This window comes from Chelmon rostratus, chromosome 16 (genome assembly GCF_017976325.1).
Source record: "Chelmon rostratus isolate fCheRos1 chromosome 16, fCheRos1.pri, whole genome shotgun sequence".
Lineage (NCBI taxonomy): Eukaryota > Metazoa > Chordata > Actinopteri > Chaetodontiformes > Chaetodontidae > Chelmon > Chelmon rostratus.
Genome location: NC_055673.1, coordinates 11,578,400 through 11,599,487, shown reverse-complemented (window position 1 = coordinate 11,599,487; position 21,088 = coordinate 11,578,400). Strand labels below are relative to the sequence as shown.

The window sequence follows — 21,088 nt, the reverse complement described above, 5'->3', positions numbered from 1 at the left end:
CCTCCTTTTTTTTTTTTTTTTTTTTTTTTTTTTTAGCATCTTAAGATCTCAAGTTTGTTATGGTGACAATAATTTAACCACATGTTCGTTTGTTGTTTTTTTCATTGTACAGATGAAGACGTTTGACAAATAAAAATTTTAGTACAAGTTTTGCATTGTTTTCCTTCATGCCCATATATTAGTTTATGATCAATGTTTCCCCAGTTTTCGCATTGATGTCTGGCTGCTTTACTGTACCTGCTCAACAAAAGATGATTCAGCTGCAGTTTCAGCAGAGATGAGGCCGCCTTTAGGTCAGCGCTGGCAGGTATTTATTCGATGGTGGTTGTAAAGAACAGTAAGGGGGACACCAAAAGGACTAGAAATTCAAACTGAAGACAACAATTATGCAAAATCTAAAGGCCATATGGGGAAATTATGAGTTTCAACTGTACAGTCAGACCAAACAGTACGTGAAGTAGTTATGTGCTACACCTAGATCTAGGTGTATATCATCCATTATGCATAATGATTACTTTTAATATGTTAAATATATTTTATAAATATCTACTTAAGTGACAATGCAGTAATGTAACTAAGGAGCACACTGTGCATACTGCTTTTACTACCACTTCCAAAACTTGCTATCAGGACAAGGGCTGCAGTTTGTTTTTCTCCACTATATATGACACAGTGCAGTCCCTAAAATGAAATAACATATTCATTCACTGAAGATTTTTATAAATCCAAGAGTGTCCTGATTTCCTCCCTCACAAGATCCAATAAACCTGTAGATCTGGTCAATGTAATATAACAAAATAACCAGCTGTTGGCCCACATAGTCTACAAAGTCTACATATTTCTTATCATAAACACAAATCACCATTAAAGTTCCACAGCACCTCATCCTTACAGTTTTCCACCAAATCTATCAGACTCTCCTGCACGTGTCACTACAACACAACCTCATGTATGTGACAAACAGACAACAAACGAAATGACATTTCTTCCACAGAGAGATTTTGTTTGAATGGTACAGGTGATGACGGCATCACACTTCCCCCGAGGAGAGCTCACGTTTCTTCATTACAGGCCTTGATGCAGCAGAAGGGATCAAGAATATGGCAAGTGGTTGGCATGGCAACAGGAGTCAGGTGTGCTTGCACGTGTGTTGTCTGTGCGCACAATTTGATATTCATGTGTACAGACAATCTATTTGTAAAAAAAAAAAGCGGATGGATGAAAATGAGGTGTTTTTGCGCGCATGCGTCCGTTGATAGACCTATATAGCGTGTATTTAACGTGAATTCGGCGTTTTATGCACGCATTTTATGCTCGCAGCTGTCATTAGATTGGCGAAGAGCGCAATGTGCACGATCTGAGATGTGCGCAGATTGGGTGCATATATGCGCCAAACCCCTCCAGTTATGATGGCGTTAATGTGCTCGTGCGCTCCTGAGGGTTTTGCATGGGGGAGGGGACCCCTGCACATCACATGAGCGTGTGTGGATGGCGTGGGCTTCTCTCCTCCAAACCGCACCGCATCATCACTCGGTTCACAGCAACAGCCTCGTACGCATCACCATCCTCATCCTCCTCCTCATCCTCCTCATCACCATCTCCAGGCTGAAGAGGGGCCACATCGCAGGAATAAAGGTGAGCCGGAATATAACTTGAGCGATAATTAACTGTTAGCGGCTGATGGCGTCTTGCAGCATCGGATTTGTAGTTTGTTTTTTTTTTTAATGCATTAAGACATCATGAGGAAGAGGCGATGGGCGTGTTCTGCAACCGCTGCTTCACACAGCAATTAAGATCGATTTTGTGAATCGGGCCTATAATCCAAGTCGTGACAAGCTGCTGTGTGATTTCTAAGAATGAGCGCAGATGTCAGGATGCAGGCGAGCAGACAATCGGCTGCTGTTTGTGTCAGATTTATATTTTAATCCGGCCGTATTTATGAGCTGTGTAAATTGGCTTGTTAGCGAGGAGGCCGTTTTTTTTCTAAACATCAATGAAGGCGACTATGATTGGACTTGAGACTTAAATTTGCTCAGATTTAATCAGATTCATGAATTCACATTTTTAGGCAGTTGTTGCTTCTGAAAAATAATCCTCTGAGGTACTGAAACATAACATGACAAATGTTGCACAGCTTTGGAGACAGGCCTATGAGAGCATAGTACCAGGCCTGCAGAAAGATCTCTGTCGTTGATGTTGCCTTCAGGTGTCCAGATTATTCGTCAGGACACTTCGCGACTGATTGAAATCATAAGATGGCAATCTGCCCTGCTTGGCCTTGCGAGGAAGTGGCAAACTGATGCTGATTGATTTTGGTCCGGGTGAGGAAAATATAGACAAAAATAAATAATTAAAAAGAAAGAAAAAGGATAGCTTAAACCAGGGAGCAATAATATCCACCCCCCTCCCCCTCGAAGCTGCCCTCTCTTCTCTGCTGACAGGGCTGTGTGTTACAGGCTGCATGGAGCTGAAGAGATGCTGTCAACTTGACAACAGGGAGGACATCAGAGAAGTGGGCTCAAAGCCTTTGTTTGAGTCTGATAAGTGTTTGCCTTCGCACTCCAGTTTCTTTTCTTTTCTTTTTTTGAAAAACACATAAAAATGGGCTTTAAAGGAGTGCATCTTTGGCTTACCTGTTGCATAAAGGATTCAGTAGTATCTATCTGACTATCTGTGTCTATCGAGGCAGATGTTAAAGCAGCAGAGGCATGTAAGACCCGAAGCAAACGACAGAAAACCAGTATGACTTGGTCGGAATGGACATGTTTGTATTTCCGTTTAAGAATACATGCTAGTGATAGAATGAGTGTTAAATAAATAAACTGCAGTTTTTTCCTAAACATTTTCAGGCAGTAACATGCATTGATGACCTTAAAGCAAATTATTGATTTAGTTTTATTGATTTTTTTTTCCATTTATTTCTATATTACAAGCAGAGGCTGATTATTTTACTAGCATTTAATTCCCTGAAATTAATGTTGAGCTTCTGTGTCATGAAAACACCTTTGGACATGTGACAGTAGGAAAACAATGTAGGCGTAAGTAATAAAATGAATGATGTTTGAATTGCTTGCTGGCTGATAATACTACTGGGCCATTGTTATTGTTATTAGTGACACCTGTGCTTCTCCTCCTGTGAGAAAGGCCTATCAGACCTCTGCCCAGGTTGATGCTGGGTGGAGCTGTGCGTGCTGGGATCGTCACCAAACCTCAAAAATTAATAAATATTATACAGACGCAAGCTGTCCCAGCCTAACAGGTGCAACAAACTAACAGCGGACACAAGCACAGGTGTTACTAATAACATTAAAGATGGCTTTGTTGTATTCAAGCATTCCAGTAAGCTGTGACACCTGAAAACACCTGTGCAGGTGGCTCATGTGTGTGTGTGCAGGGGCTTTGACAAACAGCTCTGTTGTCTTGTTGATTTCTCTCCATATGCCCACGTTATTTTACACCCGCTTGTGTGCTCACGTTCACGAGGGTTAGCGATTGCAGGCCTGTAAGTGCTTGAGTCCAAGATATTATTAGGTTAGTGTCCCACAGTTTAACCTGGCTGACCGGGCCCGTGGGGTTCCTTTGATCCGTGCCAGTAAATCTGCTCACTGTGAAGGATCTGTGGCCTTATGCCTGGAGACGACGTTGGATGAAACTGAACGTAAATCAAACACGTGTATGGTGCATGTATCAAGATACAGAGTATGTATACTGTCTTATAACTGTGGATATAAGTCATTCCAATTTAGACCTAAAGAGCAGTTTCCGTTGTTCTGTAGTTGGTTTTGAAGGCTGCTTCTGATATTTTTTTAGCCTGAATATATTTCATGATGACGATTTTGTGGGAGCGTGGAGTCAGCTTTGAAGTAGGCAGAAAATACATAAAAATACAATTGAAGAAAACAAATTTAATACCACAATAGTATTTTAGTTCCACAGGTTTCCTTTTCTGGCTCTTAAAATGATTCTGACCCCTGACCCCAGAAAGTCCTGTCTGGCCCTTTATATGCTGTATACCTGGCAGACATTTAAAGCCCCGTCAGCCCGTTATTACCTGTCAGACCTCGTTTTGGAAGACAGGGGTCAAAGTGAGCGTTGCGGTGATGCCTCTCAGTATGTGTCTGCTGTTTCCCTCCGCACCACAAAATCAAAGTGACATGTTTTTTTATTGCACGCCGGCCCGAGCGCACAGTGTCTTAATGGAAAAGCATATGGGTGTGGGTATCGTCAGTGAGCTACACGAGTCAGTGACTTATCAATGTTGTTTTTTTCCGAAAGGAGATGTGATACTGCAGCAGAAAAGTGAGGGGGGCATTAATTTTCTGGCTTCTTTTTCTCAATTTCAAGCCTCATTTGTTTTGGCACACAGCTCCTCTCAATCAGCAAGTGTTCACTTTTTCAATTTAGGAACATTTACGGCTTTATTTGATTAATCCAAGAAGTATATTTGATATTTCTCCATTGAGGTTTCTCCAGTCTCGTTAATGTATTATATTCAAATCTGAGTTTTTGTCACTTAATTAAAAAAAAATCCTATTTTGGTGTTAAACATGTTAATATGTGGGATGTTATGGGATGACAGTGTAAATAGTGAAGGACTTACAGTGATGTTCTTTTATTCCAAACTACTGTCTGCTCCTGCTGAGCATTATCTCTGTCACATTACATTTGAGTCTTGGTCGCGTACTGTAGCTCTTCTCCGTGAACTTGAACTGAGGCATTTAGGTCATTTCCGCTCCAAGAAACATCCATTAAAAATCTCTCTCACTATTCAAGGCTTGATGCCTCGCCCCGTAATTACCGCTCAGACCCATCTGTGACTCGGCAGTGAGCACACGTCGGGCAGAAATGGAAATGCAACAGGTGTAGTCTGGAAACACACACATTAATGGCTGGATAGCTGTTTTAGTTAGCTGAGTAAATGTAGATACGTCTTTTATCTATACGCATATCTAGAAGTTCTATATCTTTGTAGTCATTTTGTGTCTCTTCGTAGTTGTTTTGTCTCTCTGTGGTTGTTTTATGTCTCCTTATAGCTGTTTGCATCTCTTTGTAGTCGTTTTGTGGTTGTTTTGCATCTTTTTGCAGTTGCTTAGCATATTATATTTGTAGTCACTTTGTGTCTCTTTGTAGTCGTTCTGTGTCTAGTTGCGATCATTTTGCGCCTGTTTGTCTTGTTGTTTGATTGACTTGCCAACAAGAATGAGACTTCACTTCACAACAGGTCACCAGAAATGTGCACTGATGCTATTGAAGCTCCTATCAAATGCTTCTCCTGATAACAATGCATGAAATCTACCAAAAAAACATAAGATTTGCTCATTTATATTTCCATTTTCTCCATAGACATAAGAGGAGCCTGTTGCTGGTCAGCTGGTCAACCAGGAGTCAACTCTTGAGTCAATCTGTGACGTGCATCCTGAACAAACTGAAGTCCCAGCACGTTCAGGTGGCCTCTCTCCTAAATCTTTGAACACCTTTAATCTTCTGAACCTCTTTAAAATGGAGGACGGTTACCAAAACCGGACTGCATTCATTAAAGGCGCCAAAGACATTGCCAAAGAAGTCAAGCGGCAAGCATCCAAGAAGGTCGGCCGTTCAGTCGATCGGATGAGCGATGAGTACAGCAAGCGCTCGTACAGCCGCTTTGAAGAGGACGATGACGATGACTACCCTGTGCAGGGGAGCCAGGATGGAGGCTACTACCGCGGAGACAGCCAGGCAGCCAACGACGACGAGGGCGGCCACAGCGACTCCACAGAGGGTCACGATGAGGATGATGAAATCTACGAGGGCGAGTACCAAGGAATTCCCAGGGCTGATTCAGGCAAAGGCAGCCTGGCTGGAGGCCCGGGCTCAGTGAGGGCCGGCGCTCAGCAGTTCAGAGACATCGGCGTGTCCGAGGCCGAGAGGAGGAAGGACCAGGAAGAGCTGGCTCAGCAGTATGAGACCATTTTACAAGAATGTGGTCATGGGAAGTTCCAGTGGACCCTGTACTTCGTGCTGGGGCTGGCTCTCATGGCAGATGGTGTGGAGATCTTCGTGGTCGGGTTTGTCCTGCCCAGTGCTGAGAAGGATATGTGCCTGTCTGAACCTAACAAAAGCATGCTAGGTAAGACTCTTTTTCAGGTGATTGTCTCCTCCTCTGGTGTGGCTGTGTCACAAGGCATTTTTATGCCCCTTAAAACATGAGACTGTCTTTAGTCTATATTTTTCTCTTGTCAACAAATCTCCCCACCAGAAGTTGATTGATCCAACTATAAAGTACTGGCTGTGTCTCCAAAGCCTTGCATAACTTATTCCTCTGAGACATAAAGCTTCATTGTTGTCCAAAAAAATAAAATAAAATAAAAATTAAAACCACATCAATGAGCCAAACAGTTATACTGGATAACACGTTCCTCCATTACCGTGAATATGGGCCGTGCCGCTGCCAGAAACACACAGTTGAGCATCAAATGTGTATTAATCCGCAGCTGGAAATAGTCCCTAACAAATACACTTCTTACCCCTGCTTGAGTCACGTTTGCTAAAAGCTACAGTGCCCAGATGTTTAAGGAAACTACAGACTTGTGATCTGTTTTTAAAGGTTTAGAATGACATCATTTATTTAAGCAAACACTTGCATTTTGCATTCCCGTCTGTAGCCGTCTCCTTTCCTCCGCTCTCTCCACAGGTCTGATTGTATATTTCGGGATGATGGTTGGGGCTTTCCTCTGGGGGGCTCTCGCTGACCGGATAGGCCGTCGGCAGTCTCTCCTCATCTCTCTCTCCATCAACAGCATCTTCTCCTTCTTCTCCTCCTTCGTCCAGGGCTACAGCACCTTTCTGTTTTGCCGGCTCCTCTCAGGTGTTGGGTAAATTGATAAATTCTTCTAATCTGATTTGTCACTTGCTTCACTGAAACGCTGGATATGTTTTAGCTAACAGAAGCGGTTCTCAGATTTTTTCCGTCATGCCCCCCCTTTCAGAAGCATATCTGACTGCACTATTTTGAATTTGAGAGCAGAAGAACAATTATTAATTATAGATGTTCAGTCGTCCGCATCTTCCAGCATATCGTAAAGTTTCTGAACACTTTGAGTCTTTTCTTCGTTGAAAACAGTTTCTCTGGTTTAGTCAAGTGGCAAATTGAGATACTGAAACCCATTTGTTGTGAAATCCATCAGTTTCCCACAGAGCTTCTGTGGGTTAGTTTTGCTCCATGCTGGTGCAGTAATGTGAGTAAATGACGTTAAAGCTTTAGTGACTAAACAAAATAACCTGTGCAGTAAATTAAAGGTCGGAGATTCAAGCTGTGGTGGCTCCGCTTGTAAAATGTTTAGTTGCTGTAGAGGAGTTTGAAGAAATTTGCTCACTCATGGTATCACACCATGTCTGTCATATTAGTTTCATACATGTGGAATAATAATGTTTTAGGATATTTAGTATGAAATAAATAAACTCACCCCTTATTTTCTTAGAAAAATGCTGACAACCTAAACTCTGTGTGCGTCTCTCGATGTCTGGATCTTCAACACAGTTCAGCTCTGGGCTCAGCTGGTTTCTGATCTTTGCAGGATTGGTGGCTCAATTCCCATCGTGTTTTCCTACTATTCTGAATTTCTGGCCCAAGAGAAGCGTGGCGAGCACCTCAGTTGGCTCTGCATGTTCTGGATGATTGGGGGAATATACGCATCTGCCATGGCCTGGGCTATAATCCCACACTATGGTGAGTAATCAATCCCTAATACATGAAGTCATGGTGGAGCATTGATGACTGTCATTGTCACTCTTGTTCATATAAAAAAATGAGATATAATGTGTTAATTAGGGAGCTTTAGAGGTGCTCGTCGGTGAATTTTGTTATCTCTGGACAGAGACAAGATAGCTGTTTCAAGTCTTTGTGCTAAGCTAAGCTAACTAGCTGCTGATTTTATCTGTATGTATAACAGACAGACATAAGGCTGGCTTCAATCTTCTTGTCTTATTCTCTGCCAGAAAGCGAATAAGCACATTTCCCAGCTGCTTCTTTAAATTTAAATATTTTTTTGCAGCAAACAAAGTGTTAACAGACAGTTTTGAGCTGTGGAAGCAGGGTAAGCCGGTTGGTCAAACCATGCAGCTTTAGGTCGTTTTGTCTTCCCAGAGTCTCTGCTCTGTGGCTAACCTCTGACTTCCCTGGAGGGAGGAAAAATAAGACTGTGGTTCATTCTGCATCACATCAAATTAAATATAATCCAGGCTGCGCTTTATAACGATTTATTGTCTGACCTTATCTGCTGTGGACTGCAAGTGAAAGTGAAAGTTGGGAGCTCATTTCTTTGTGTGTCTTCTCAGGATGGAGTTTCCAGATGGGCTCAGCGTATCAGTTCCACAGCTGGCGTGTGTTTGTGTTGGTGTGCGCGTTTCCTTGCGTCGCAGCCATCGCTGCCCTCAGTGCCATGCCAGAGAGCCCACGCTTCTACTTAGAGGTCAGCAGATGTGCTCGTTGACAGTTAGTCTGACATTATTAGCTGGTTTTACTCGTATGTGAGTTATTCCGAACAGAATACCCAAAGTCAAATGTGAAATGTCATGAGTGAGGAAAATAAGGATAGTTTCTTCTTCTGACTTTTTGACTTAATCAGTGTAGATACATACAAATCTGAAAAAAAAGGAAGCTCATACACAGCATGACATTTATTTTTCTCCCAAACAGAATGGCAAACATGATGAAGGCTGGATGATTCTGAAGCAAGTGCACGACACTAACATGCGAGCAAAGGGATACCCAGAGAGGGTGTTTTCTGTGAGTATGTCTCAATTAATGTTGTTATGTTAAGCTCACAACCTTCCAAACAGGTTATTGAAATAAAAGTTCTTTAAATAAGTGTTTTGGGCATTTGATGACAGGTGAGGAGGGGAGAAGGAGAGAGATTGGGTCTGACATGCAACAAAGGTCACTGGCTGATTTTAGTGTAAGCTGCAATGTATTCAAAACTTAGTCCACACATACACGATATTTGTCAGAATGTAGCTGTTTGGCCTTTCGCCCACACAGAAAAGCAGTGTTGGGTCACTTAGAACGGAGCTTTTGGAAAACCTCTACCAGGGTGAACTTATTGAGAAAGTGTTTGCAGTGTTGACAGGCAGCCAGGGAAAACTGAGCCTTTCGACGACAAAGTGCGCACTGTTATCAGATATTGTGCAATGGTGGATGAGGTCAAAACAGCGCTGGTGCTAATCTTGCTAACAGGACGTTTTACATGTTAACACATAAATGTGCAGTTACTCTTCCACAGAATCCAACACAAATTAGATTTTCACTTTCAAAAATCTAAACACATCAGGAGTCTTTTACTTTGAAATCATTACCGTTGTTATAGATAAGGTCCAAACAACATTTCCTGTCTATATTTCAGTGTGTCATCATAAAAACAATTAAATATTTTCCAAAAGCGACATTTCAGTCAAACAAGTCAGCGAGTTTCGAGTTTAGAAAACTTGTTGGTTGCCGTCAAAATGAATTCCCCGACATCTGGCACTGAAGGCACACCTCTGTGTTTTTCATCCAAGGTCACCACAATTAAGACAGTGAAACAGATGGATGAGCTGGTGGACAGTGGCACCGATACTCCAGTCTGGCAGCGCTACAGACTGAAGATTATGAGCCTCTCCCAACAGGTGAGTGAAGTCTGGAGAGAAAAAGCTGCAGTTAAAAATAGAATTTGCATACAGTTTGTGTAATTTATCATTTCTGGTTTTGTTTGAACAATGGAGTGATTTGTTGTTGTGCAGGCAGTATGCACCAAAACACCCCTGAGATCATATCTGAGATCACCGCTGTTTAAAAAAAAAACAGTCCTACAGTTATTGCACCAGAGTACGAGGCTGAGGCCTTTCCAGCTTGGGGCATGCCTTTAAAAGGCCGCAGTGGAGCTGGCATCGCTAGAAACAAACAGTGTGGATGGAGGCGTAGGTGGCAGCAAGGACAAGAGTAGCCAAAAGGCTTAAAATGTCATTTTTTCCCTAATTAATTATTTTGACTTCTTGACCTATGTCTGACTTTATAAGTGAATTAAACAGAAAATCATTTGATTCTTACAGTTCTTTCGTCCATGTGCTGCTTTTTGTTTCCTAAAATTGAATTTTGTGAAACAAATAATGTTGTGTATTCGTTGTGCCACACATTGCTGCAGCGCCGCTGCTCCAGGCAGAAACTTCACCGGCTTTGTGTCCGATTTTAATTTGTATTCAGCCTACGTTCTGCTACACGCCTACACAATCCATTTCGCTCTGAATCTGCTACTCCACCACCGGCTTAACGCCTTCTGAAAAGTCTGCACTCTCAAAGTTGAAGCTGTAGCATCATGTTGAAGCAACGGAGGGTCCGTGCAAACATCTTTTTTTTGGAAAACCAGCCTGGCTGCTGTTTTAGTTGCAAGTTATTGCTCAGAAGCTCAAATATCATCATCAGGTTACAGTAAGAGCAGTGTGTGCACATGCAAAATGTGTTTTATGAGAGGATTAACTCTGGTCTCCCGAGCTTTCTTTATCAAAAGTTGTGTGTTTTCTTGTTGCAGATACGGAATAACATTCTCGCCTGCTTCAGCCCAGAATATAAACGGACAACTTTCATGCTCATGGCTGTTTGGTTTACCATGTCTTTCAGGTAAACTAAAGACTCATACAAGCTCAGCTCTGTGGTCAGTCGCATCCACAATTTGACGCTTATAGTCATCTTTCCTTACTCTTTGCAGTTACTACGGTCTGACGGTGTGGTTCCCAGACATGATCAAGTATATCCAGAAGCAGGAATATGAATCACGCACAAGGACCTTCACTAAGGAACGAGTGGAGCATGTCACTTTTAACTTCACCCTGGAGAACCAAGTGCATCGTCAGGGACACTACTTCAATGACAAGTGAGTGTTTTATGAGCTGCAGTTTTTGTTCCTGGACAATTATCACAGTTAAACGGGGGTGGATTGGTCATTGGTATAATTAGATTTACATTTGAATGCTACTAAATAGAAGCAAATATACAATACGAAAGTGAGAACCTGTGACCTGCTCACCAGGTTCCTCAACCTGAAGATGAAGTCCATGGTGTTTGAAGACTCTGTGTTTGAGGAGTGCTACTTCGAGGACATCACCTCCACACACACCTTCTTCAGAAACTGTACCTTCGTTGCAAGTTTGTTCTACAACACAGGTAAATATGAGTGGAAATTCGCCCGTATGCTCAGCAATGACGTGCACCGAGCTGGACTGTTTTAATTAAGCTGCTGCTGCTGATCAATTCAATTGTGGATTTAGCTATAAAATCATTTTATCGTTCAATCAAAGTTAAAAATGCCCATTACAGGAACTGACAGTTTGCTTGTTTTCCTCCTATAACTGTCCAAAACCCAAAGATATTCTATTCAAAACTGCATTAATTAATGTTTTGGCTACTTGCTGCATAGACCAACAAAGTGAAAGCACACTGATATAATATCACCTTAAAACGTGATGGTGAATGTGTTAGCAAACACTTGTCTATTTACACATCCAGCAGACATGGACTAACATTAGCATTAATTGGGAGTTGTGTTTCTGGCCACCACATAAATGTTAGTCGAACATTCAGTCTCCTTTTAGCTCTGTTTTCATCTCCACCGCCTCCTGAGGCAAATATCTGGCTCTTTAGCTGCCACATGCTCCACTGTGTTCAGAAGCTAGTTTGTCTGTGTCTGTGTGCCTTTTGGTGCTGATCAGGTAGCATACAGTGGGTTTGATAGCCTTTTTTTTTTACTGCCTGCTGCATCTGGAAACAATACTGATGAGAGCAGCGAGTGTCTGTAGAGTCTGGTGACAATTATATGTGAGCATCTCTCTTCACATGACACATAGTTGATCCACTGCTAGTATAAAAATATTGGTTTGCGCTGCTTTAAAGACCATGCATCATGTCCATGAGATGTTTATGTGCTTATGTGCATATCAGGAGTGAAACAAGCAGCTGGTGCCATGGCTGAGCTTTTGGCTTTGTAACTGTAGTCGACCAATGATAAGCTCTATTCTGTCATTACACCGCTGCTCAGCAAAACCTATATCACTTTAGATTAAACGTGAATTTTTAATTAGTTTTATTGCAGCCTAAAGTACAAATAGAGAAAAGATAAGGACTGCAACCATAGAAACCCTCGCTGAGTTATGCTGCTGCAGCACTGTTAGCATGGCAACGTGAACAAATCCAGCCCCAACTTTTCTGACAGCACGGAGCAGATGGGGTTAGCTGTGGAACAGAGCGTCATTATTAGGAAGAAGCAGATGGAAGAATGTGTTAACTGGATAATGAGAACCAAAGCTCTCCTTAGACTTGACACAAAACAACACATCTGAGATAATTTATGTTATCAGCAACTGAAACAAGTACAACCCTTAACTTATCTTATAGCATCTGTAGCTCATTTATATGGAAGCTCTGTGAGTAACTGTGCCCAAAAACGCATGAAGAAAGATCATTTGTTTATGTGGAAGCTGTAGTTCATGGTGGACATTTGCTGCATGGTTTTGATTTCTGCCTGTGCTTCCAGTCAATATGTCAGATTGTGCCTGAGAAAACAGAGTCTCTGCCAACGTAAGCCTTAAATCTCCACATCCTCACTTCCACAGCAGCTTTTCCAGTGACAGTGTTTTCTTATACCTGCAGCCAACGATACATTCTTTTATGTTTATGTCATTGGCGCATCAAAATTTTATGATCATTCAGCACTTTTATGCCTGACTCCCTTTATTAGAACTGTTATAGGTTATTGGTATGGAAGCAATTTCACCAGGGTCATCAGAAAATCTAATGATGCAGTTTGTGCGGCTGCAGGCGGCGAAGTCTGAGCAGAGAATAAACTGACAGAGCTTGCAACCTCGGGGAAAGCCGGTTTTGATAGACAACGCAACACAATTCTGACCTTTTCTGTTCTTTCACTGTTATTTATTTTAAAAAGTCCACGGTGAGGGATGCTTTTGTATGTTTAGACTTCGCCTGAAAGGAATTTTGATTAAAAGCAGCTGCTGACAGAGGATTGCTTGTGTGGCGGCTGTGCAAATGCCCTGGTTTCTTTTGTTGACAGATCATTCAGTCCCCTCTTTCCATGCTGCAGGAAAACCATTCATTCATGCAAGTTTGTACTGTAGGTCAGATGTTCCTCAGCCAAAACATAGAAATAAAATGCTTTCCATAACAATGATTTTATATAAAAAAATAGAAATGCTCTGCAAATCTTTGTGTTTTTAATGTCTATCCCTCCTTAAAAGCCATGTGATAAATTATGTATCTGAACTACAGTCATTGCTATAAAGACTGTCCTTTACTGCCTTGCCATTCACTTCCAGCATCTAGTAAAAAATTAACTGTAAATAGAGAAGGAGTGTCTCAAGTCCCCGTCTCACACTGCAAACAGCCCTAACAACCTCTGTAAATTGGGCCTGTGCTGCCTGAAAGGTAAAACCCAGGGCAAAAAGTGCTCCTGAAAGCCCACGTTATCAAATGAAGTTGATTTAGACAAGTGTGTAAACATTTTTCAACTCCTCCGTTGTCTTGTCTCTGGATTTTAGCTGAAAACACTGAGATTTGAAAAAGAAGCTGTGGAAGTTAGGGGTGCGAGAACGAGATTTTTAAGAATGAAGCATTGTGTGAATCAAAATCCTCAATAACACTTCTTTATCTCCCCTTTTTCTCTCTGTCATCAGATTTGTTCAAATACAGGTTTGTCAACTGTAAACTGGTCAACAGCACGTTCCTGCACAACAAGGAGGGCTGCATACTCGACTTCAGCGACGACTTCAACAATGCCTACATGATATACTTTGTCAACTTCCTTGGCACGTTGGCAGTGTTGCCTGGCAACATCGTGTCGGCTCTATTAATGGACAAAATTGGGCGTTTAAGGATGCTGGGTAGGTAAACCTAATCACTCCAGATAATTCTCTCGTGGCAACAGAGGCTGCGTGACTAAATGTAATTGTCCACCCTCTCTCCAGCGGGATCCAGTGTCATATCTTGTGTCAGCTGTTTCTTCCTGATGTTCGGCAACAGTGAGTCAGGGATGATCGCTCTCTTGTGCCTGTTTGGGGGCATCAGCATCGCCTCGTGGAACGCTCTGGATGTGATAACAGTGGAGCTCTACCCCTCGGATAAAAGGTAACATGAGATGCACCAACACTTGACTGTTTTAAATCAATGATTTCCTTTTTTTTTGTTTGATTATTCATTTCTTTTTTTGTGGAGTGGAGGATCTTCCTGCAGGCGCACAGGCCCGGTTGTGTCTGTTGATTGGCAATCACATAATGTGTCCTTTGAACACACAGTTTACCACCGTCATACATGCTCTGATGATTGCTTCAGCAGATTTGTCTGCCTATTGATCGCAAATGCATTTACCCACATTTGCTGTTTTTGACCTGTGGAGTGCTGCCTTTTTTACTCACTTTATGGGAAACGCAGACGTTGCTGTTTTTTTGTGGCAGAGCTCCAAACTGAACCCAAGGTTTAAAAAAAGTTTGTCCACTAATTACGATGTTAGTCCTTGTTTGTTTAATCCACACAATACTGGCGTGTAATGAGGTTTGGAAGTGCTGGTTGGCGGCTTTTGTTTCATTTGGACAGAGGAAGGCTAGCTGTTTCCCCCTGTTTCCAGTCTTTATGCTAAGCTAAGCTAACCAGCTGCTGGCTCCAGCTACGTATTTAACAGACAGACATGAAAGTGCGGATACTCTTAACTAATTCTAACCCACAAAACTGAACTAAAATACAGTACCTGGCCAAACTATTCTTTTTGAAGACTTTTTGGGTTTATGTTAAACTTAATTTTTAATTTAATAATCATTAAACTTACATTATTAAACATTTGCCACAGGTAATAGTGTGGGATATATCCTAGTATTGGACATCTCATTCTCTATGATCCATAAAAACATATTGCAGTGTAGCATTCATTGCTTCATATTCATTTGTATTCATCTAGTGCTCACAGATCTGTGGGCACAGTTCACTTGTGCTTCATTGGTTTTAGAAACGTGAAGGTTTAATGGTCTGACTAATGAAGAGAGGCTTTGTCTGTAATATGATTTACTTGAGACTGAAGGCCCACTTCATTTTTTATTCATGCTTTATTGATTTCATGATGAAATATCCTTTGATGATCCCTTCTGGTTGGATCATAAGAAGTTGTGTTTTAAGGAAACCTTATTTTTGGCAGATTTTACTTGTAGAGAAGAAACAAAGCTCCTTGTTAGCAATGCAATGTTGTGTAGAAGAAATTATTATCATCTGACTGTCTGACTTTGATCTGCACAGCAAATTACAACAGAGACGCTGTAATAAAAGAAAATAAGGTTTCAAATACACTGAATCCAGATCAGCTTAAGTAGGGAAATATTGATTGGTGTGATCGCCGATTTGTAACAGCTGCTGAAAATCCTCACTGTGATGACGTTTTCCCCTCTGCTCTTGTGTTCAGGACCACTGCGTTCGGCTTCCTGAACGCTCTCTGTAAGCTGGCGGCCGTCCTGGGCATCAGCATCTTCCAGTCATTTGTCGGCATCACCAAGGCCGTGCCCATCTTATTTGCTGCCGGCGCACTCGCCGCAGGTAGTTTCCTTGCAACAAAGTTGCCTGAAACACGAGGCCAAGTGCTGCAGTAAAGCAAACGACCAGCGGTGGGCAGCAGAGGGCAGCCGGAGTGTAGAGCCCGAACATCCCTGAGAGCTTCAGCGCTGCCCGCCACACGCCAACAGAACAGACTGCCATCCCCATTGTAAGCCCAGAATCCTTTGAAACATGGATTGCATCATCCAAAGTCTAAACAGAGCTACAGTGATTAAGAGAAGAGCACAGAGATGCAGAAGTTAGTACCTGTGTCATGATATATGAATGATAACGCCTTTAGCTGCACCGTCAGGTACCAAAAACATCAGATATTTTCAAACGTGGGTGACGCAGTACAAAGTTTTCTCTCACTGGCCCACAGATATCAATAGAGGGAGAAAATCAGCTGAGGAGATGAGACTGAAAAAAAAGCCATTTATAGGACATGAAAAGATTAAATCAATGTATGTGTTCGACTTTTCAAATGCGATCGCAGTGTTCTTCTCTCTCATCCGTCCTCGACCTCAGTGACTGGCTTTCAGTGCTGCCTTTTAATTTGCTGTGATGCTACTGGTACAATTCTCCTCACATTTCCATCCAGACTGATGCTTGTGTTTGATGAAAAGTTTTTCTTTGGGCGGATGTATTTTCTCTTAAAACGCCCATGATCCTTGACCACTGCCGACTGCTGAAGCCAGACCCGCTGAGAGCTCTTGTTTTCTGTAATGTTAAGACGTTCCAGCGAGGCTTGATTTATTCAGAAACAGAGAATCCAGCCGTTTCTTGTCCCTGCATAAATCCGGCCTGCTCCTCTACTCGCAGCCTCAAACCACAGACAGGTGAAGATGCATTTCACAGGATTCTCTGTTGTAAATGGGATGATCCAGCTCCTCAGTGTTCAGTGTTAAACTCCCGTTTTTCCCTCCCTGTTGTCGAACCATAGTGCTGTGGCAGTGCGATGATGTTCATGCCGGCAGCACAGGAACGTCTGTGGGACGGATTTTGGTCAAGTGCTTAATGTGAGAGCAGATATTTAGTGTAATATTTGCCTAAACTAGTCGTGTGTGTGGGAATGCATGCCTGTCTTTGTCATGTGACACAAAAGAAAGTGTCTGGTTTATTCATTTAAACTCATTTAAACATTTTGTGCAAATCGGTGCAGCCACGTAGAGCATATTTTACCGGTCCAACAGCAGAATGTTTCAGGCTAATTTAGAAATAATTCTATCAGCGTATAACTCATGCAGTAGCTCAGGTGTGGTGAAATGTTTAGACCACGTTTACAGCTGGTATTATGTTTCAGCACCACTAAACACCAAATTGTTGTACGTGCAGAATAGTTGTCCGGCTCCGTCCCGTATGCATAGCTGCATTAATTAGCCTTAAGATGAAACCAAGTCACAAAACAAGTCCATTTGATTGAGTGTGAAAGTTCATTCTTGACAAAAAAAGGTCCACTTTGTAGCTTTTTGCAGAGATTTCAACCACATCTCATTTTATTTCTCAGCAGTTTGCTTAAGTGTTCATAGAGAATGAAAACTCTGGAAAAAACCTTGACTTAACCTTTTTTTGTCAAAGTTATTTTATTTGTTTTTTTTTTCTGTTTGTCCTCAAAACATACAATCAATGCAGTATCCTTTCTTAAAATTCTGTTAATGCCTCTTTAAAGTTATAGTATGACTTTATTATACTCATGAGCACAAATTAAAGGACCTGTGTGTAAGATTTAGGAGGATCTATTGGCAGAAATTAAATATAATATTCATAATCAGAACATATTCGTCAGTGTATAATCACCTGGAAATAAGAATCGTGACTTTGTTACCTTAGAACGAGCCCTTTATCTACAGAGCATGTTTCACTGCCATGTTTCTACAGTAGCCCAGAGCGGACAAACCAAACACTGGCTCTAGCAAGCGCCTTTGTATCGGGTATTCAGATGTTTGCAATCAGCAACTTCACCACTAGATGCCACTAAATCTTTCACACTGGTCCTTTAAGCTGGACCAAAAGAAGAACAATCAGTAAAACAAACACAGAGGTGATCAGGCAGTGCAGCACAAAGGAAGAGCAGAGATTACAAATTAGTTTATCTAGTTTAATTTTAAGGGCTCCTGTTCCTGTCATTCCTTTACTGCATCCACTCTGTTCCTGAATGATACTGGTCTATAAGGATGACACAAATACTTACATAGAAAAAAACGACTGTTGTGACTTTGACCGAAATTGGAAGCAATTACCATAAAGGAAAGCTAATTGAGTCCCATTCTTTATACATATCACGACTTCGGTATCATTTCTCCAAAGGTGTACATCAATATGTGTTCTGACAATCAGTGAGTGAGTATGTGGGTGTTACTGCTGCCCAGTACAGTCTGTTATTTGACCTAAAGACGTCCTCTGGTTGTGTGTGTGTGTGTGTGTGTGGGGGGGGGGGGGGGCGCGACTGATAATGTACCTCTTAAATACACACTTCACACACTTCAGAAGGTTATTATCTCAGCTGTGGGAGTTTGTCTCTTGAAGTGTGTGTATGTGTGAGTGTGTGTGTGAGAGAGAGAGACTTGATTGAAAAGCATGATTTGACATTATGATGTGGTTGCTTATTGACTTTAGAGTCAGCTGAGAGGGTTGATGCCACTCTCATGTCTGTGCGTTAGTAAAGAGTTGAAGCCAGGAGGCAATTAGCATAGCTTAGCATAAAGGCTAGAAATGGGGGAAACAGCTAGCCTGGCTCTATTAAATAACACATGACACCCAAAACCACAACTTGTTGTTTTTACACTTTTGTTCTTATACTGATTAAACAAACTGAATATAATGTGTTAAATCATAAGATTTTGAGGTGTTGGTAGATGGCACCTTTGGACTGAGCCAGGCCAGCTGTTTCCCCCTGTTTCCAGTCAGGGTGTAGCTTCACACTTAGCACACGGGCATGAGAGCAGCGGCATCTTTTCATTTAACCCCTCACAGGAAAGCGAATGAGAGTAATTCACAAAATGTCAAACTATTGCTGTCAAATCCAGATTCTGAGGATCAAGCCTCACATTTCCTGTTTGTCTTGAGCGTATTTAATGAACAAAAGTGTCTTGTTCATGTTGGAGAGGCTGTTTGGTTGTCACATGTGGATGTATTTGCGTATGTGCGTGTGTGTGTGTGTGTGCTGACTCCAAATTGTCCGTCACATATTTTTCTACTTTTTTCTGTTGCTGTGTTTTCATCCCTGCGATGAATACAGCTCAGCTTGGGACCACGGAAATATATTTACACTATGAGAAGAAGAAAAAAAGCAACCAAATGCAATATATGCAGTATAGAATTTAATGTTTTGTTCTTCACAATAGACTCGGGTGCTCTTTTGCTGACACAGTTCAGTCTTTTAAACAAGTCCCGTCAAAGACAGCCAGTCTCAGAGATAACGTGCGGTCTGTCCTCTGCTTAGAAATACGGAAAAGGATCTCATCTTAAATTCACAATGACGACTTCACCCCCTAATCCTTCTGTATTCAACCGATCGTGACGCATGTTTGTATCGTATTGTCTGACTTCTTGGACGTCCTGTATGCCAGCTGTTTTTGTCTAAAGCAAGAACTAGTGTTTTCATTGTTGTATGATGACATAGATTTGTTGCTTGCAGTGATTGTTCTTAATCAAAGTGGGGTTAAAATTGGTGAAACTTGAGTTTGTGTTCTGAAAGTAAGTTAGTGGTGACTGTGCTCCTCGTTTACCTTGGACCCAGGTAACTCCTTTTTATATATACGCCTGAACTTCTGAGGAGGACGCCTGTAATCGTGCAATTCATCTTGTCGAAGAGGTACAAGATAAGGCCGGAAAAGGGCAATACGGTTAGGCAAAGGGAGCCGAAGATATGCATAAATGATGTAGAAGAAAGTACAATTTGGCGAAAACTCGTTTGTCCACGTGAGTCTGTTTAAAAGGGGCAAGTGAGCAATAAAGTGGAGGCTTTTTTCCCAGTTCTGAGCAAACAGGAAGTCAGAGTTAAATCCAAATGGACCACGCTTTATCAACTCATCAAAAGAGCCCCCTCTGTCAAATTGAAGCTCCTGTCCAAAATGTAAAAGTTTACTATTTAATGTTACTATGTGTAGAATTTTCATTCTATATATATATTATATATATATATATGTATAAACTATCAGAAGGGTCACTGGTTTGAGTTTTATCTATGATGACAGCAGTGATGCCAGTCTGAAGACTTCCCTTAATGATGGCAGTCTGATAAAAGGATGGAGGACTTTTTATGGCATGGTTTTCTGTCTTCTCTACTCGCGTGGATCAGTCCCGAGCGGATCCGGGGAAAAAAACAGGGCCAACCCATGCCAGAAAACAACTCCTTCATCTGCAAAGAACTGCGAGAATCCTTCGCTGTAGTTTGGACCGAAGGAATTTATGTTTGCGTCTTCTTTAGTTTGACTCTGACCCGTTTATGAAATGATAAAAGCTCTACTCTAAATGTGAGTTCAATTCAAAAATCAATGTACTGTGTGTAGAAACTGTAGATGTTTGTACGTGCAAGTTTGGAATTTGTGGAACAAAAGATCAAGGAAAACAATTACAAAAAAAAAAAGTTCTGTATGACACAAAAATCTATTGCGTGTTGTCTTTGTGTTTTGTAAATGAAGACTGAAAATCTTGGTAAATTCAATATTTATTATTATTATTATTGAGAATATTTTAGTGATGCTGAAAAGGTGCTGTATTTATTTTATGTGAGAGTTGTTCATTATGCTGGGATTTGCACTTTTGTGCCATTTCTCCAGTTCTATGAAGAAAATGATGAATCATAATGGAAAAATAAAACTTGAAGAAAGAAAACCAATGTCATGGCTTGCATTACACAGTATGAAGTCAATGTACAATTTTTCCCTCAATGTTAAATGTTAATGAGGCAGGTTGAGCTCTCTGCTGCATTAACCCAGTGACAGGCTGCTCGCTGTCAGAGTGCAGTTATGTCGCTGCCTTGTCTTGTCCAAAGGTGTGAATCTTAAATTGGAGAGTACCGGTTTGATTGCCATGCCAACAGTGCTCCTCTGTAACACTATTTCTGCAATTAAAGGTCCAGTGTGTTGGATTCAGGATGATCTGTTGGCAGAAAAGGAGCTCTTTATATCTACAGATGGTGCAGATCCTCTTCCATGAGTCTGCCATGTTTCTGCAGTAGCTCAGCATGGACAAACCTTCACTGGCTTTAGAGAGCACCTTTAGTTTTTTTGGGGCCACCATTGGTTCTCCTACACGCTTTAAAGTGGAGGGATGAGGCAAGGGATATCTAGCAGTGATGCCACTAAATTCTACACACTGGTCCTTTAACCTGCAAGTATCAAGTGCAGTGGCTGGACCTCCAGGAGGGGTCCCAGGAGGAACTAAAAGATCACAACATTATTATTGTGGTAGGGAAAAAAAATAATTTTTTTGACACATCTGCAACTTTGCTTTTTCCTCACTGTATAGTGTCTTCCTGCTTGTACTAACAGATCC

General features: G+C 41.6%; 1 protein-coding gene across 1 annotated transcript; it reads left to right on the top strand.

Annotated features, from left to right (window-relative positions):
- Positions 1–5,499: 5,499 nt before the first annotated feature.
- Positions 5,500–15,645, top strand: LOC121619668 (synaptic vesicle glycoprotein 2A-like). Its single transcript, XM_041955516.1, has 12 exons — positions 5,500–6,109; positions 6,674–6,854; positions 7,557–7,708; positions 8,317–8,450; positions 8,678–8,767; positions 9,535–9,642; positions 10,542–10,630; positions 10,719–10,883; positions 11,040–11,173; positions 13,693–13,899; positions 13,984–14,143; positions 15,462–15,645. The coding sequence occupies exons 1-12, from the start codon at positions 5,500–5,502 to the stop codon at positions 15,643–15,645; spliced, it is 2,214 nt and encodes a 737-aa protein (XP_041811450.1).
- Positions 15,646–21,088: the final 5,443 nt, after the last annotated feature.

Excerpts from the sequence above, each read along its gene's own strand:
- LOC121619668 (XM_041955516.1), top strand. The coding sequence starts at position 5,500 with ATGGAGGACGGTTACCAAAACCGGACTGCATTCATTAAAGGCGCCAAA. Across the intron at positions 7,709-8,316 it reads GGCTATAATCCCACACTATG|GATGGAGTTTCCAGATGGGC; the intron begins GTGAGTAATCAA and ends GTGTCTTCTCAG. Across the intron at positions 8,768-9,534 it reads ACCCAGAGAGGGTGTTTTCT|GTCACCACAATTAAGACAGT; the intron begins GTGAGTATGTCT and ends TTTTCATCCAAG.